Source organism: Borostomias antarcticus, assembly GCF_949987555.1.
Source record: "Borostomias antarcticus genome assembly, chromosome: 34".
NCBI lineage: Eukaryota > Metazoa > Chordata > Actinopteri > Stomiiformes > Stomiidae > Borostomias > Borostomias antarcticus.
In genome coordinates this window covers 4,662,275-4,680,405 of record NC_140267.1, presented here as the reverse complement: position 1 = coordinate 4,680,405, position 18,131 = coordinate 4,662,275, and the positions used below count along the sequence as shown (strand labels likewise).

Here is an 18,131-nt window from a genome sequence, read left to right as displayed (position 1 = left end):
TAATATTATATATAAAATATTAATCGCAATTACCATTTGGAATCAAATAATCGCAATTATCATCGTTTGTTATAACAGCATAGCAGCCCTAACACACACACACACACCGACCAGGGCCTATCCTAGCGGCGAGTCGGTTGCCAGTCGGAGGAAATGCTAGCGAACGCTAGGCTCTCTCACCATCTGGGTCCTCTCCTCTGCCTCCCTCTGCACACACACACACACACACACACACACACACACACACACACACACACACACACAGGCCCTCTTACCGTCTGGGTCCTCTCCTCCGCCTCCCTCTGCAGACGCTCCTTGTCCTGCTGCAGCCACTGGTGCTTCAGCGTCAGACCGGTCAGCTCCGCCTCCGCCTCCGACAGCCGCTGGAGCTGTGGAAAAAACACCGCCGTTAAGAGCAAACCTTAGTCTTCGCTAATTGTGTGCTGTGCGATTTGTTGACGGGGGGAGGGGGGGGCAGGCCATTCCCCGCATGCCAGGCCACCGGGAAAACTCCCGGTGCTCCCGATGGCCAGTCCGCCCCTGCTCTCAAATTGTTTCCACCCACTTTTAGCGAAGAAACCTGGACGAATGTCTTCAGTCTCTAGTTAAGCACAGCGACACAAGACCGACTTGTGAACAAACGTCCACATCCCCCAGACATAACATTCCTACGACGCATCAGTGTTCTGAAAACAACAACAACAACTGCATTCTCTACAGACTAAACAGGACACAGGTGTCTCGACTTCAAAGAACCCAACTGTTTTCCCTTCATTCCCAGAGCCGTGCAGTACCTTCTCCTTGGCGGTGGCCATCTCCCTCTCCAGGAGGTCCTTCTCGTGCAGCCAGCCCGCCTGCTGGTGCGCCCTCTCCCTCTCGTGCTGGCCGGCGCTCTCCTGGAGCCGGCGCAGCGCGGCCCCGCCCTCCTCCTGCTCCCGCGACACCAGCGCCAGCCGCTCCGTCAGCATCTGCACCGCCCCCTGGTCGGCACGGAGACGGGAGCTCAGCTCGGCGTTCTCGCCGCTCAGCTGCAGGTTGCGGCCGCTCAGGTCCAGGACCTCCTCGCGGTATTTGGAGTTCTAGGACAGAAGAAGAAGAGAAGACGGTTTTATCAGATCGTCGCCTGTTTTCACTGCTCCCATGGAGGACTATGTAAAAGCCAAACACCTAAAAATGCTCCTATGTACAAGTCAAACACCTAAAAATATTTGGATTGCGATACATTTCACAAGAGAGCATACTGAGACTGGTAAGATTACATCCTGTGCTTCCTGTCTCGGAAAAGCACGTTATCATCGTTTTTCCAACGCATTTATGGGTGCCCCATTGACTTCCATTGTAGCCCAGTGAGAGCCTGCAGAAAAACTGCAGGTAGCTCAATACTGGAACGATCAGTGAAATTGTGGACTCTTAATGTTTCAAATTCATGGTAGACAAGACCACAAATAGGGCTAAATGTTCAAAATAGCACACTACCCCTTTAACAGAGTCTACCCCGGTAGAAGAGGAGGAGAAAGCAGAGCTGGTGTTGACATCCTGAACTACCTCTTTGTGCAGTCTCTCCTCTTCTGCTCGGCTCTTCTCGTGTTCCCGCTCCATTTCATCCACCTTCTTCCTGAGGAAAGACAAACAGAGGCGTGAAGTACAGGACCTGGCGTTCCCCGAGGTGGTTTGACGACCCTCAGGTGTAGGTAGTGGTAACCAGGTGTGTAGGTAGTGGTAACCAGGTGTGTAGGTAGTGGTTACCAGGTGTGTAGGTAGTGGTAACCAGGTGTGTAGGTAGTGGTTACCAGGTGTGTAGGTAGTGGTAACCAGGTGTGTAGGTAGTGGTAAACTATGGACCCTCAGGTGTAGGTAGTGGTTACCAGGTGTGTAGGTAGTGGTAACCAGGTGTGTAGGTAGTGGTTACCAGGTGTGTAGGTAGTGGTAACCAGGTGTGTAGGTAGTGGTACACTATGGACCTTCAGGTGTAGGTAGTGGTAACCAGGTGTGTAGGTAGTGGTAACCAGGTGTGTAGGTAGTGGTAACCAGGTGTGTAGGAAGTGGTAACCAGGTGTGTAGGTAGTGGTAACCAGTTGTGTAGGTAGTGTTTACCAGGTGTGTAGGTAGTGGTAACCAGGTGTGTAGGTAGTGGTAAACCAGGTGTGTAGGTAGTGGTAACCAGGTGTGTAGGTAGTGGTTACCAGGTGTGTAGGTAGTGGTAACCAGGTGTGTAGGTAGTGGTTACCAGGTGTGTAGGTAGTGGTAACCAGGTGTGTAGGTAGTGGTTACCAGGTGTGTAGGTAGTGGTTACCAGGTGTGTAGGTAGTGGTAACCAGGTGTGTAGGTAGTGGTTACCAGGTGTGTAGATAGTGGTAACCAGGTGTGTAGGTAGTGGTTACCAGGTGTGTAGGTAGTGGTAACCAGGTGTGTAGGTAGTGGTAACCAGGTGTAGGTAGTGGTAACCAGGTGTGTAGGTAGTGGTAACCAGGTGTGTAGGTAGTGGTTACCAGGTGTGTAGGTAGTGGTTACCAGGTGTGTAGGTAGTGGTTACCAGGTGTGTAGGTAGTGGTAACCAGGTGTGTAGGTAGTGGCAACCAGGTGTGTAGGTAGTGGTAACCAGGTGTGTAGGTAGTGGTTACCAGGTGTGTAGGTAGTGGTTACCAGGTGTGTAGGTAGTGGTAACCAGGTGTGTAGGTAGTGGTAAACTATGGACCCCCAGACTTACTTCTTCCGGCTGATCTCGTCCTCGAGTCGCTGGACGTCTTGCTGTAGCACGGCCAGTCTGTCCTTCAGCGCAGCGTTCTCCGTGTTGACCTCATCCAGCTGAGACCTGCTTCAGGTCATTACATAGTTAGCACTGCTTGCTTGTGCTACAATGCCGCCAATGTCCTTTTGTACCGTTATTTTAGTGAAATAATGAGTATATTGAATCACTCGTTTCATATTAAAAAGTTGAGAGCAATCAACAAAATAGACGAGACAAGACAAAACGTCAACGACATTAATGCTGTTATTCACAGAAAATGACATCATGCATGTAGGTGGACATCATTCACTTAGAGATGAGATAAAATTGTTAAAGCATTCCGTATGGGTCACATGACGGGGGCATTCCATATGGGTCACATGACAGGGTTTGAAGTCGGAGCGTGGCCGGCAGCAGCGTAGCGAGGGTTAAACATTCATTCAGTGCTCATTCCAGTAGTTAGTCACAGAACTGCTACCTGAGGGGGAAAAAGACGTCTCTTTCAGATGAGGACATTTTGATTGCGTTCAAATCACGGCGCTCACGTTTTTCAGGTGCAAAGTAAACATCTGGGCCAAGGCGAGGGCCGGTTAGTGCGCGGCGGGGGCGGTCGGTCGGTTCTGGGCGTGTACGGCCCGCGCGTCACAAACCTGTGTGGACTGGCTGGGTCCATAGTCACCTCCAGAGCCATGACCAGTCTCTCCATCTCCACCAGCTGCTCCTTCATCCTGCCTTTCTCCCACACGAAGGCCTCCTCCACCCTTCGTACCTCCGCCTGGGACTCCAGCAGGGCGTTCTGCAGCTGGCCGGAGCTGTTCTCCGCCTGCTCTCTGAGGGAGCCCAGCTCGCTCTCCTTGGTCTCCAGCTGTCCAATCAACAGCTGGACTTCGTAGCCGTGCTTCGTGGATAAGGCTGCGGCCGTCTCCAGCAGCTCCGCCATCTGCTTCACCTCGGTCTGAAGGCCGCCCAAGACTGCGGTTTTGGCCTCCAGCTGCGTACCGAGTTCCTGCGCGCGGCCGGTCGCGTCCTCCAGCTGGGATCCGAGATGGCGGACGTGCTCTCCGAGTTTGGTCGTCTCCTCCTCCATCTCCACAACCTGGGAGGAGAGCTGGTCCACCAGCCGGACGTAGTGGGCGTTCTCCTGGGCGAGACGCCGCGTCTCCTTCCTCTCCTGGTCCCGGGCGGACCGGATCTCCGCGGCGTCGGTCCGTTCCTGCGCCAGAGCCTCCTGGAGACTCTCGTCGGCCTGCTTCCTTCGGTCCAGCTCTTCGCCGACGACGTCGAGGTTCAGCTGCAGGTGGTCGACGGCCATGGCCTGCTCCTTCAGGTCCTGGATCAACTTGGCTCTGTCTGCCCTCAAAGAGTCCAGTTCGGCCTGCATCCCCGAGTGGCCGTCACTCTGACGTCTCAACGCCTCCTGGGTCTTCTCCAGCTCCCCTCTGAGGGCGTCCACGTTCTGCTCTCTGGCCCCCAGCTGAGCTTGCTGTCGGACGAAGGCGGCGGACAGACGGCCGCAATTCTCCGCAACGATCTCCTTGTCTCTCAGGAGAGCCTCGGACTGGGCCTGCAAACGGTCTAGCTCCCATCCCGCCTGAGACGCCTGATCCAGGAGCTCCCGCTCCCTCGCCTGCTGGCCTTGCAGCTCCTCCTCCAAACGCCGCCGCTCACACCTCCGCTGCTCCTCCGAACACTTCGACCGCTCGGCTTCCTCCGCCAGACGGACGACGGCAGCCTTCAGTTCGGCTTCCAGCTGACGGCACCGCGCGCGCCCGTCTTCCACATCGCTCTCTAGCCGACTGCAGCGTGTTTCACACTGACCTAATTTGGCCTCCGACCGCATGTTTTGCGTAAAAAGCTCCTCCGCCTTCGGGGCGAGCTCTGCCTGCTCCTGCAGGCTGGATATGTGCTGCTCCAGCTTCTGGACCTGGGTCTGGTGCCGCTCTACCAGCTTCTGGACCTGGGTCTGGTGCTGCTCTACCAGCTTCTGAACCAGGGACTGGTGCTGCTCTATCAGCCTGGTCCTTTCTGAGGCCCGCTGCTCCTGGCTCTGCCGCTCCTGCTCCTGTTCCAGCTCCTGCAGGCGCTCACAGTGCAGCTGGTGGAGGAGGCGGCGCCGCTCCTGCTCCAGCTCCTCCCTGATCACACGGCAGAACAACATGTAGAAACACGCACGCACACTCGCACGCTCGGACAGAACGAACCACGGACGATGGCTACAGTAGGTCCAGTCAGCTGTGGGATGGTGTATAAGTCCGGTGTGTTACGGAGTTAGACAGATAAAGCTGTGGGGACTCATGCGAAAATTACAGGTGGGACACAAAGTACAAAAGAAATGTTATGACAAACATAACATGTACTCAACGCTGTAATACTGTGGAGAGGCTACCCAACACTCGGTAATACTGTGGAGAGGCTACTCAACACTAGGTAATACTGTGGAGAGGCTACCCAACACTGGGTAATACTGTGGAGAGGCTACTCAACACTAGGTAATACTGTGGAGAGGCTACCCAACACTGGAGAGGCTACTCAACACTATGTAATACTGTGGAGAGGCTACTCAACACTAGGTAATACTGTGGAGAGGCTACTCAACACTAGGTAATACTGTGGAGAGGCTACTCAACACTAGGTAATACTGTGGAGAGGCTACTCAACACTAGGTAATACTGTGGAGAGGCTACCCAACACTGGAGAGGCTACTCAACACTAGGTAATACTGTGGAGAGGCTACTCAACACTGTGGAGGCGCTACTCAACATTGGGTAATACTGTGAAACTAAATAACTAGAATGTGATGGAATGTGGAGAAAGTGTGGCCACGCCCACCTGACCAGAAGCACCTCCTGGTCCATCCGGAGCTTCATCTCGGCCTCCAGCTGGTCCTTCTCCGAGGTGAGCCTCTGGACCAGGTTGCTGATCTCCCTGGCGAAGTTCTGCTCCATCTCGGCGCGCTCCCTCTGGGCCCGGCGCTCCTGGTCGGACCCCCAGCCCGGGGCCCCGCCCCCGGCGCCGCCCTGCTGCTGCAGGCGCTCCAGCGCCTCCCTCAGGCGCCCCGCCTGCTCCTCCGCCTGCGCCTTCTGCTCCTCCAGCTCGCTGATCTCCACCTTGAACCCCTGAGAGATGTCCTTCCGCTCCACCTCCATGCTGCGACGCATCAGCTCCAGGTTGCGCTCGTAGAAGTTCACCTGATGGGTTTCACAGAAAGATCAATCGCTCTGCACTGGAAGTAAATAAATAAGCACATTTTATTTGGTATAGCACCTCTCACTGCTTCACCAAATTAAAAAGACAAGAAAAGATAAAAGTATAATAAATTACAGAGACAGAAATACTGAGATATATAATAAAAGGTACAAAGACAGGACATAAACATAGAAATACAGACACACGGCTAGGCAAATGCCTGTCTACATAGAAGAGCCTTTAGCCGCCTTTTAAAAGTGTCCCCAGAAGCCGCGGCTCTTAAATCCTGTGTACCGGCATTCCACAGATTGGGCGCTGAGATCGAAAGGCTGGCCCCCCCCTATCCTGTTTGTGAGCCCCGTCTCGCCCCCCCTATCCTGTTTGTGAGCCCCGGCTCGCCCCCCCTGTCCCTGCTGAGCAGACCTGCGTGTTGGCTCGCCCCGGCGCTGCGAGCTGTGCTGCTGCGTTACCTTGGTCTCCAGCTGGATGTTGAGGTCCTGCAGCTCCTGGCTGTGTCGCTCCCTCAGCTGCTCCATGGCCAGCTCCGTCTCTATGCTCACCGCACGGCCTGGACCGCCCTCCAGAGAACCCAGGCCTGGGAGAACACACAAACACTCAGAACAAGAGAACCCAGGCCTGGGAGAACACACACACACGCTCAGAACAAGAGAACCCAGGCCTGGGGAGAACACACACACACTCACACACACACACACACACACACACACACACACACACACACACAGAGAACAAGAGAACCCAGGCCTGGGGAGAACACACACACAAACACTCAGAACAAGAGAACCCAGGCCTGGGGTAGAAAACACACATACACACACACACAGGAACAAGAGAACCTAGGCCTGTGGCAGAACACACACACACACACACACACACACACACACACACACACACACAGGAGACTTTCCAGAGAACCCAGGCCTGAAGCAGAACACACACATAAGAACACACGCCCTCAGTGAAGACAGAGGAAGGTCCGTGTGTCCAGCTCTTACCGTGCTTGTCAGACACCTGTAGCTTCTTCCTCTCCAGGGGCGATGTGCCTCTCTTCATGTCAGGGTCGTCTGGAAATACAACAGAACAACCACGAGGTAGTCAACCCAGGACGAACTACAGAACCCACGAGGTAGTCAACCCAGGACGAACTACAGAACCCACGAGGTCGTCAACCCAGGACGAACTACAGAACCACCGAGACCGTCAACCCAGGACAAACTACAGATCCCACGAGGTCGTCAACCAGGACAAACTACAAGGAAGCTGTCAGTTTCTCACTGGAGAAACACTTCAGTACAGGGAGGGGTGTGAGTGAGAGAGGGTGTGTACAGGGAGGGGTGTGAGTGAGAGAGGGTGTGTTACTATGGACGAGAGGAGAGGGGGGGGGGGGGGTGTTGAGAGAGAGGAAGTGACCTCATCACAGACTTCCAAACATTCAGCCCCGTATAAATACATCAACATACAGCAAGCTGTAAGCATACTGTACATGCATTCATAGGTGGTGATATAAAGAACAGACTGTTTTTACCTTTATTTACCTATTTATCTGAGTCTGACTCAGAGGTCAGGGTCTATCTGCTGGGCCAGGTGTGTGTGTGTGTGTGTGTGTGTGTGTGTGTTTACCGGAGTCTGACCCGCTGAGGGAGTGTGTGTTGGTCCAGGTGTGTGTGTGTGTGTGTGTGTGTTTACCGGAGTCTGACTCGCTGAGGGAGTGTGTGTTGGTCCAGGTGTGTGTGTCTGTGTGTGTGTGTCTGTGTGTGTGTGTGTGTGTGTGTGTTTGTGTGTTTACCAGAGTCTGACTCGCTGAGGGAGTGTGTGTTGGTCCAGGTGTGTGTGTGTGTGTGTGTGTGTGTTTACCAGAGTCTGACCCGCTGAGGGAGTGTGTGTTGGTCCAGGTGTGTGTGTGTGTGTGTGTGTTTACCAGAGTCTGACCCGCTGAGGGAGTGTGTGTTGGTCCAGGTGTGTGTGTGTGTGTGTGTGTGTGTGTGTGTGTGTGTTTACCAGAGTCTGACCCGCTGAGCGAGTGTGTGTTGGTCCAGGTGTGTGTAGAGGTGTCGTCTCTCTCTCGCCTCGATCTCTTCCCCGTCGTCTGGTTCTTCAACATCTCCAGCTCGGAGCTCAACTCGTCATTCCTGTCCCGCAACTCCTGACACACACACACACACACACACACACACACACGTCATTAGCAGAGTGGCACGTGACAAAAGCATACTGTACCTCCCCCACTAAGACACTGCAAACCTAGAAGTCTCCGGTCTGTGTAATCAAATCCATGCAGTAATCGCTATCGTTTTTCCTGTGTTACTGTACCGATTTCCCAGACTACAGTATCGATAATATCGATTAAACAATCAGCTAAATTAAAAAAGTGGTTTGGGGCCAGTAAAACAGACTTCCTGTCTATGACTATGCACTGACAGAGATAACCTTCATCACACCATCACTGACGGAGCTAACCTTCATCACATCATCTTCATCACTCCACAAGATCATGCTCACCTTGACTTTCTGCGTTCCCAGAGTGGGAGGCGTTTGGATAAATCACAAGTTCTTCATTCAACCATAAATGACTTATTGGCGTTTACAGTTATCGGTTTCAACCAAACAGCAGAATAATATCTGAACAGACAGGAACAGGGTCTGATCTGATCAAGTGTGTGTATGAGACCGTGGTCAGGACAGAGGTATCATGAACACACACACACACACACACACACACACACACACACACACACACACAGCTCTTACTAAGCACTGCAGGTCGTAAACACACACACACACACACACACACACACACACACACACACACACACACCTCTTACTAGGCACTGCAGGTTGTACACACACACACACACACACACACACACAGAGCTCTTACTAGGCACTTCAGGTCATAAACACACACACACACAGCTCTTACTAGGCACTGCAGGTTGTACACACACACGCACACACACACACACAGAGCTCTTACTAGGCACTTCAGGTCATAAACACACACACACACACACAGCTCTTACTAGTCACTGCAGGTCGTACACACACACACCTCTTACCCGGCACTGCAGGTCGTACACACACACACACACACACACCTCTTACCCGGCACTGCAGGTCGTACACACACACACGCACACACCTCTTACCCGGCACTGAAGGTCGTAAACACACACACAAACACACACACACAGCTCTTACTAGGCACTGCAGGTCACACACACACACACACACACACACACACACCTCTTACTAGGCACTGCAGGTCGTACACACACACACACACACACACACACCTCTTACCCGGCACTGCAGGTCGTACTCCTTGACGATCTCTCCGAAGCGCTCCTCATGGCTCAGCAGGCCGCTGCTGCTCGCACACAAGCTCCCCAACTGCCAAGCAACCAACCAGCCAATCACAGGGAAGCTCGTCAATTATTCACCCCTCCGCCGACCCGGATCAACCCCCCCGAGGTGTGAGTTACAGACGTCACCCGCCCACCCCCGTCTCACCTTGTCCTGGAGGAGCTGGTCCAGGTCTCCTTGCAGACGAGCCACGGAAGATTCCGCCTCCGTCAGCTTCTGCTTCAGAACGGTCAGCTCCTCCTCCAGACCACTCCTCTCCTGGCGTTGGTGACAAGGGTTAAGGGTTAGTCAGAACGATCAGCTCCTCCTCCAGACCGCTCCTCTCCTAGCGTTGGTGACAGGGTTCGTCAGAACGATCAGCTCCTCTAAACCACTCCTCTCCTAGCGTTGGTGTATAAAATAAAAATGTTTCCCTGGTAGCTCACCGAGTAAGGCGCGCACCATATGAAGGCTAGTCCTTCGCGCGGCGGACCCGGGTTCGATTCCCGGCTCGGGTCCTGTGCCGCATGTCCTCCCCTCTCTCTCTCCCACATTTCCTGTCTCTCTACACTGTCCTATAACATTAAAGCTGAAAAACCCTAAAAAATATATCTTTAAAATGTATCAATCCCTGATCTGAACATCCGAGATGCCGAGTCGTGTGTTTCGGCGTCGGTCACCTGGGTGGCGTTGCAGACCTCCTCCTGCAGACTGGTTTCCTGTGCCCGGAGGGCGCCAACTTCCTGCTGGAGCTTGTCCCGCTCTTGTTCCACCTGCTCCAGCAGCACCTCGCTGTCCTGCTCCGATTCGCTGCGCAGCGCCGTCAGCCTATCGCGGAACACCTGCTCCAGATCCCTGCCAATCAGAGAGAGACGGTTTGGACCATGTGACCAAGCCACCAATCCACACACACACACACACACACACGGGGGAGGGGAGGCCGTACCTGATCTTGGTCTGGTTCAGAGACTCCATGGTGGCGTGCCGATCGTCCACCTCACTGACCAGCTGCAGGTTCCTCCTGTCGGCCCACTCCAGGTCCGCCTTCACCTTGTCCCTCTCCCTGGACGCCTGCTCCGCCAGCACCCTGAACACAGCAGAGTTAGTACCCAACCCTTCACCCTGAACACAGAGTCAGGACCTAACCCTGCACACAGAGTCAGGACCCAACCCAGCACCCTGAACACAGAGTCAGTACCCAACCCTGCACCCTGAACACAGCAGAGTCAGTACCCAACCCAGCACCCTGAACACAGCAGAGTCAGTACCCAACCCAGCACCCTGAACACAGCACCCAACCCAGCACCCTGAACACAGAGTCAGTACCCAACCCTGCACCCTAAACACAGAGTCAGGACCCAACCCTGCACCCTGAACACAGAGTCAGGACCTAACACAGCACCCTGAACACAGCACCCAACCCAGCACCCTGAACACAGAGTCAGGACCTAACCCAGCACCCTGAACACAGAGTCAGGACCTAACCCAGCACCCTGAACACAGCAGAGTCAGGACTTAACCCAGCACCCTGAAAACAGAGTCAGTACCTAACCCTGCACCCTGAACACAGAGTCAGGACCCAACACAGCACCCTGAACACAGCACCCAACCCAGCACCCTGAACACAGCAGTCAGGACCCAACACAGCACCCTGAACACAGCACCCAACCCAGCACCCTGAACACAGAGTCAGCACCCAACCCAGCACCCTGAACACAGAGTCAGTACCCAACCCTGCACCCTGAACACAGTGTCAGGACCCAACCCAGCACCCTGAACACAGAGTCAGGACCTAACCCAGCACCCTGAACACAGAGTCAGGACCTAACCCTGCACCCTGAACACAGAGTCAGTACCCAACCCTGCACCCTGAAAACAGAGTCAGGACCTAACACTGCACCCTGAACACAGAGTCAGGACCTAACACTGCACCCTGAACACAGAGTCAGGACCTAACCCTGCACCCTGAACACAGAGTCAGGACCCAACCCAGCACCCTGAACACAGTCAGGACCCAACCCTGCACCCTGAACACAGAGTCAGGACCCAACCCTGCACCCTGAACACAGAGTCAGGACCCAACCCAGCACCCTGAACACAGAGTCAGGACCCAACCCAGCACCCTGAACACAGAGTCAGTACCCAACCCAGCACCCTGAACACAGAGTCAGTACCCAACCCAGCACCCTGAACACAGAGTCAGTACCCAACCCAGCACCCTGAACACAGAGTCAGGACCTAACCCAGCACCCTGAACACAGAGTCAGGACCCAACCCTGCACCCTGAACACAGCAGAGTCAGTACCCAACCCAGCACCCTGAACACAGAGTCAGGACCCAACCCAGCACCCTGAAAACAGAGTCAGTACCTAACACAGCACCCTGAACACAGAGTCAGGACCTAACCCAGCACCCTTAACACAGAGTCAGACCTAACCCAGCACCCTAAACACAGAGTCAGTACCCAACCCTGCACCCTGAACACAGAGTCAGTACCCAACCCTGCACCCTGAACACAGAGTCAGTACCCAACCCAGCACCCTGAACACAGCAGGATAAAAGCGTCTGCTAAATGACTCATGTGATGTGACGCTGGTGAACGCAGGGACCTACTGCAGGAAGTGGATCTCGTTCTTGTAGGAGATGAGGGCGGCCTGATGGATGCCATTCCCGCTGACCAGCAGCTCGTTGTCCAGCGCCAGCGTGAGCTCGGCCAGGCTCAGACGCTCCTCCAGGGGGAAGTCCAGGGTCTGGACGGACACACACACACACACACACACGCACACACACACACAGGTTACAGTACAGAGTCACATGGCCAAGTGACAGCCCAGAGTCACACACACACACACACACACACACACACGGCCAAGTTACAATACATGGCATCAAGGTATCAATTTATCCTGCGCTGTCATTAAAAAGTGTCGTTTTACATGAAAAGATGTCAGTAATATATACAGTAATCAGTAGTGCATTCAACCAGGGGGACGTTAAGGCACACTGCATGATATAGATACAACACACCTCGAACCCAGAGCCTGTAACTTAACCCACATGAACACCGCATGGAACTCAACACCATCTCTACTCTCCCGTTACACAGAGAGCACACCATGCTAATAATAATAATAATAATAATAATATGGAAATAAGCGTATATTTATATCGTATTTCTTGGAAGAGTAGATTAATTAAGTGTAATTTGTCACACATTTTCAGCCAAATCAATTGAATTTAGATCACTGGTTGAGTATTCATTCAATTGGTTCTGACCTGGTCCAGTCTGGTTCTGGTACTACCCTGGTCCAGTCTGGTTCTGGTTCTGACCCGGTCCAGTCTGGTTCTGGTACTAACCTGGTCCAGTCTGGTTCTAACCTGGTCCAGTCTGGTTCTGGTACTACCCTGGTCCAGTCTGGTTCTGGTTCTGACCCGGTCCAGTCTGGTTCTGGTTCTGACTGGTCCAGTCTGGTTGTGGTACTACCCTGGTCCAGTCTGGTTCTGGTTCTGACTGGTCCAGTCTGGTTGTGGTTCTGGTCCAGTCTGGTTCTACCCTGGTCCAGTCTGGTTGTGGTACCCACCTGGAGGATGTCCCTGCTGTTGCGGATGCCCTCCTCTGTCCAGAGGGCCATGACCCTCTCTGGGCTGGTGCAGCCCGACCCGTCGTCCAGCCGGCTCAGCAGCCTCTGGCCCACGGTGGCGCTCAGCAGCGACGGGGAGGCGGAGCGCGCCGGCCGCTCCTCCAGGGCCTGCTGGGACAACATGGGGGCGGAGGTGAGAGAGCGCCGGACGCCACGGCCACGGCTCCCCCTGCGGCGCTGCGTCTCCGTCCACGCCGGGCCGTCTCTCTGCCGGGTCCGACTGCAGGACAGAGATGTCCGCCAGACGCCAGAGACGCTCATACACTGTAGCTATAGCTCCTCTAGTTCTAGAGCGGTTAGCACGGTGTAGCTAGCTCCTCTACTTCCAGAGCGGTTCGTACGGTGTAGCTAGCTCCTCTAGTCCCAGAGCGGTTAGCACGGTGTAGCTAGCTCCTCTACTTCCAGAGCGGTTTCTACGGTGTAGCTAGCTCCTCTAGTCCCAGAGCGGTTAGCACGGTGTAGCTAGCTCCTCTAGTCCCAGAGCGGTTCGTACGGTGTAGCTAGCTCCTCTACTTCCAGAGCGGTTAGCACGGTGTAGCTAGCTCCTCTAGTCCCAGAGCGGTTCGTACGGTGTAGCTAGCTCCTCTACTTCCAGAGCGGTTAGCACGGTGTAGCTAGCTCCTCTAGTCCCAGAGCGGTTTCTACGGTGTAGCTATAACTCCTCTAGTTCTAGAGCGGTTTCTACGGTGTAGCTAGCTCCTCTAGTAGAATAGCAGGAGCTGCAGTCTGGGTTGTGAAACACAAGGCTCTCCCAGACAAATGTACAAATCTAATGATGTCACGCACCACTAATAAACGCCTTGTGCTCGCCGCCTCAGCCCCTAAGCTGCTTAGCCTGCTTTCCCTGGCCACATGGTCACGACGACAACATGCGTCCACACAGACCAGCTGACACAGAGGCAGCGTTCAGGTCCTGGAGCGCCCCTCCCCCATGTGGGAGTCTGGGGACACAGAGGCAGCGTTCAGGTCCTGGAGTGCCCCTCCCCGCGCTGTGGGAGTCTGGGGGGACAGACAGATGTATCTGACAGGGTAGCTCGTATAAACAGACGCCCGTCACCTGTGCGTGAACGCGGCTAATCTTCCAGGCGCCACGCCCGTCCTCCATGGCCCATGTTAGCAAACCGCAGCCCGAGATGAGGCGCGAAGGACAGAACATCATCACCAGCGCAGCTTCTCTTTCGGCGGCGACAAACGCCGTTCGGTTGGAGCACTCACAAAGGCTAGTGCTAAGCCCCGCCCACAGCAGCCAATTACTTAATTGGCAGCTGCCGCTGAGTGAGTGAGCCAGAATGGAGCTTTGAGGTGTGTCCCAAATATCTGTCCTCCACTCCTTCACTGCCACTCATCTACTACCCGAATCGCATACTTCTACTTCTTACTACCAGTACCTACTACAGCTGCCCTTAGAAAGTACGTACTTTGCAAGCAGTAGGCATCCAATTGGGACGTACTACCTTGTCATAATATTGCGCCTTGAAATTTGCCCACATCCGCCGCTGTCCATAACGCGACATTCGTCTAAAGTTGTCACGACTCACACGTGTGACGCACATTTCCGCTGCGCACAGGATTGTGTATGGTTCTGTGTGTGTGTGTGTGTGTGTGTGAGAGAGAGTGTGTGTGTGTGTGTGTGTGTTCTGACCTGCAGTAGTGATCGCTGGGTGTTGGGTTGTGTGGGTGTGTGTGTTCTGACCTGCAGTAGTGATCGCTGGGTGTTGGGGTGTGTGGGTGTGTGTGTTCTGACCTGCAGTAGTGACCGCTGGGTGTTGGGGTGTGTGGGTGTGGAGGTTGAGGTGGGGGGGGGGAAGAGGCCGTTCTGGATCTCTCTGAGACTGACCCTCCCATCCACATCAGCGTCCAGCTTCCTGAAGAGCGCGTCCAGCTCCTGTTACCACACACACACACACACACACACACACACACACACACACACACACACGTATATATTTCTATGGTAGTCATATGTATCTATATTTCTATGGTACTCATGTGTGTATATTTCTATGGTACTCATGTGTATATTTCTCTGGTAGTCATGTGTATATTTCTATGGTACTCATGTGTATATTTCTATGGTACTCATGTGTGTATATTTCTATGGTACTCATGTGAAATCATGAGACAGCGGTCTGAAGCATCCCCACCTCTGAGGGAAGGTCCCGGAAGCCCAGGTGTTCACACACCAGGGACAGCTCCTCCCTGCTCAGGAAGCCGCCTCCCCCCACGCCCAGCTCCGCCCACACCGCCCTCATCTGGCCATTGGTCACCTCCGACCGCCGGCCTGGGGAGAGGAGCGGGCTGTCCACGCTGTCTGGCTTCCACCGCTTCTGCTGACCTGACACACACACACACACACACACACACACACACCAACGGGTCACTTGTACAGTGCATACAGCAATATTACACACGATTGGATAGAAAACTAAAAAAATTATGTGATGAACTCCTCAGCTCAACCCAAAACTGTAATCTAACCGGGTGTCCAGACACTGACCACTAGGGCTGGGTATCGAGTCGAATTTCAATAATTGATTCGATTCCGATTCACAAGGTTTAGAATCAATTATCAGGATTCGATTCGATTCAATTCAATATCGATTCAGTTAGTGTTATTAAAACCGTTTTTTTTTTTAGCTGTAACCTTAATTACATGACTGCCAAGTTATGCAACACATCAATACTAGGGCTGGGTATCGATACTGATTTCCAAAAATGAATGAATGAATGAATCATTGAATGAATTAATGAACTATTCATTCCTTCATTTATTCATTCATTCATTAAATAAAAGATCGATTTTGGGATTCATGAATCGATTCAGAATCATTTGATTCAGAATCGATGAATCGATTTTTTGAACCCAGCCCTACTGACCACTAACCCTGGACCACATGTCTGATTTCAGGTCAAGATGAGGTCATCAAAACCACAAAAAACAGCATATTAAAGGGACCCCGAGTTTATTTCTGGTTACGAAAGTCTCATTTTAATGTGGGTGAATCTACATTACCCACACTTATTTATGTGTCCATTTTCGACAAATGTCGTTTCTTGTATGTAGTTTATTTTTAGATTATTATTTTGTGGTCGGGTCGTTCAGAACTTCCTTGGAATGATGAAATGATTTACTGTAGTAGCCTACGCCACCGACAAGACGAAGAATAATTTCAATATGACCGTTATATATTGTCAAAAGTAACGTTACTAGTAAGACCTATGTAATTACCTCGTCAGTGGCCATCGTTCCGTCTTCAAAACACCTCAGGTAGCTAAGGTTTACGAGGCTCATGGGAAATGTGGTCTTTTTGGGCGGAAAACACTTCCGCTTCCCGAAACTCCTCGTAGGGCCTTTAAATATGTTGAATGTCTGTCAAAATAAAACCATACCTTGTGCTTCGAAGTTTTGGTGGATGGTGTCCTTGGGGCTTCCAGCTTCTTCGTCGGACTTGAGGCTCTGGAAATGAGACATGCTCTCTTAAATCTCTGACACGACTCAAAAACAACTGCTGTGTCTCTAACACTCATTCACAAATATTATAATACCATACTAGTCAAAGTTTACATAATACATAATGCATAAAGTCTACTCCTAGCCATTTAACACTGGTTTACACTACAACATCAGTTTGTTGTGTGTGTGTGTGTGTGTGTGTGTGTGTGTGTGTGTGTGTGTGTGTGTGTGTGTGTGTGTGTGTGCGTAGCTGAAGCACGTGTGTGTAAGTGTGCCAGCAGGTGTAAACCAGAGAAAGCTCTGAGCGAGTATGGTAGCATATTAGCATGGTGCAACGTCAACAGACAGAACAATGAAGTGACCATAAGGAATTCAACCCGCCAATATTACTGCTGCTACACTGAACAAGAACAAGCCACACACTGTGGACTCAGGACCAGACCGCTACTCCTGTGGGTGTGTGTGTGTGTGTGTGTGTGTGTGTGTGTGTGTGTGGAGAGAGACTGAGAGAGAGAGAGAGAGACTCTCACAAATTCTTCCATAACAGTCAGTCTGAAGAATGTTTAACTGTAGCTAAGCTTTAATCAGTTATCTAACTAGTTCTATAGCTTTAATCAATTATCTCACTAGTTCTATAGCTTTAATCAATTATCTCACTAGTTCTATAGCTTTAATCAGTTATCTAACTAGTTCTATAGCTTTAATCAGTTTTCTAACTAGTTCTATAGCTTTAATCAGTTATCTAACTAGTTCTATAGCTTTAATCAGTTATCTAACTAGTTATATAGCTTTAATCAGTTATCTAACTAGTTCTATAGCTTTAATCAGTTATCTTACTAGTTCTATAGCTTTAATCAATTATCTAACTAGTTCTATAGCTTTAATCAATTATCTAACTAGTTCACAGCTTTAATCAGTTATCTAACTAGTTCTATAGCTTTAATCAATTATCTAACTAGTTCACAGCTTTAATCAGTTATCTAACTAGTTCTATAGCTTTAATCAGTTATCTAACTAGTTCTATAGCTTTAATCAGTTATCTAACTAGTTCTATAGCTTTAATCAGTTATCTAACTAGCTCTATAGCTTTAATCAATTATCTAACTAGTTCTATAGCTTTAATCAGTTATCTAACTAGTTCTATAGCTTTAATCAGTTATCTAACTAGTTCTACAGCTTTAATCAGTTATCTAACTAGTTATATAGCTTTAATCAGTTATCTTACTAGTTCTATAGCTTTAATCAATTATCTAACTAGTTCTATAGCTTTAATCAATTATCTAACTAGTTCACAGCTTTAATCAGTTATCTAACTAGTTCTATAGCTTTAATCAATTATCTACCTAGTTCTATAGCTTTAATCAGTTATCTAACTAGTTCACAGCTTTAATCAATTATCTACCTAGTTCTATAGCTTTAATCAGTTATCTAACTAGTTCACAGCTTTAATCAATTATCTAACTAGTTATATAACTTTAATCAGTTATCTAACTAGTTCTGCAGCTTTAATCAGTTATTTATCGTACTGAGGAGAAGCACTTAAGGATGCATGTGATATGATATTCACCAGAACATGTTATGTTCAGTTATGTGTAGAAAGGCACTTGCCTATGTGTAGAAAGGTACTTGCCTATACTAATTGTCTTCCTTTCTTTCATTGTTCTGATGTGATTCAGCGCCTCCCAGTGGTAGAAATGGGCATGACTAAAGCACTTGGAATTTGACACAGCTCTAATACAAAATCAACCTAACCAAATTA

The 18,131-nt window shown here is 51.3% G+C and overlaps 1 protein-coding gene across 1 annotated transcript in view; it reads right to left on the bottom strand.

Annotated features, from left to right (window-relative positions):
- The window catches only part of ninl (ninein-like), a gene marked incomplete at both ends in the record, with an annotated part of 29,092 nt that overhangs the window by 3,187 nt on the left and 7,774 nt on the right, over window positions 1–18,131 (bottom strand). The window contains 18 exons of the mRNA XM_084460921.1: window positions 276–389; window positions 795–1,079; window positions 1,546–1,615; window positions 2,708–2,812; window positions 3,379–4,863; window positions 5,558–5,916; window positions 6,385–6,509; window positions 6,931–6,999; window positions 7,934–8,078; window positions 9,236–9,325; window positions 9,446–9,556; window positions 9,958–10,132; window positions 10,224–10,364; window positions 11,891–12,027; window positions 12,859–13,026; window positions 14,663–14,803; window positions 15,063–15,253; window positions 16,309–16,375. Of these exons, the coding sequence (XP_084317047.1) occupies window positions 276–389; window positions 795–1,079; window positions 1,546–1,615; window positions 2,708–2,812; window positions 3,379–4,863; window positions 5,558–5,916; window positions 6,385–6,509; window positions 6,931–6,999; window positions 7,934–8,078; window positions 9,236–9,325; window positions 9,446–9,556; window positions 9,958–10,132; window positions 10,224–10,364; window positions 11,891–12,027; window positions 12,859–13,026; window positions 14,663–14,803; window positions 15,063–15,253; window positions 16,309–16,375 (3,978 nt within the window). The remainder of the gene's footprint in view (window positions 1–275; window positions 390–794; window positions 1,080–1,545; window positions 1,616–2,707; window positions 2,813–3,378; window positions 4,864–5,557; window positions 5,917–6,384; window positions 6,510–6,930; window positions 7,000–7,933; window positions 8,079–9,235; window positions 9,326–9,445; window positions 9,557–9,957; window positions 10,133–10,223; window positions 10,365–11,890; window positions 12,028–12,858; window positions 13,027–14,662; window positions 14,804–15,062; window positions 15,254–16,308; window positions 16,376–18,131) is intronic.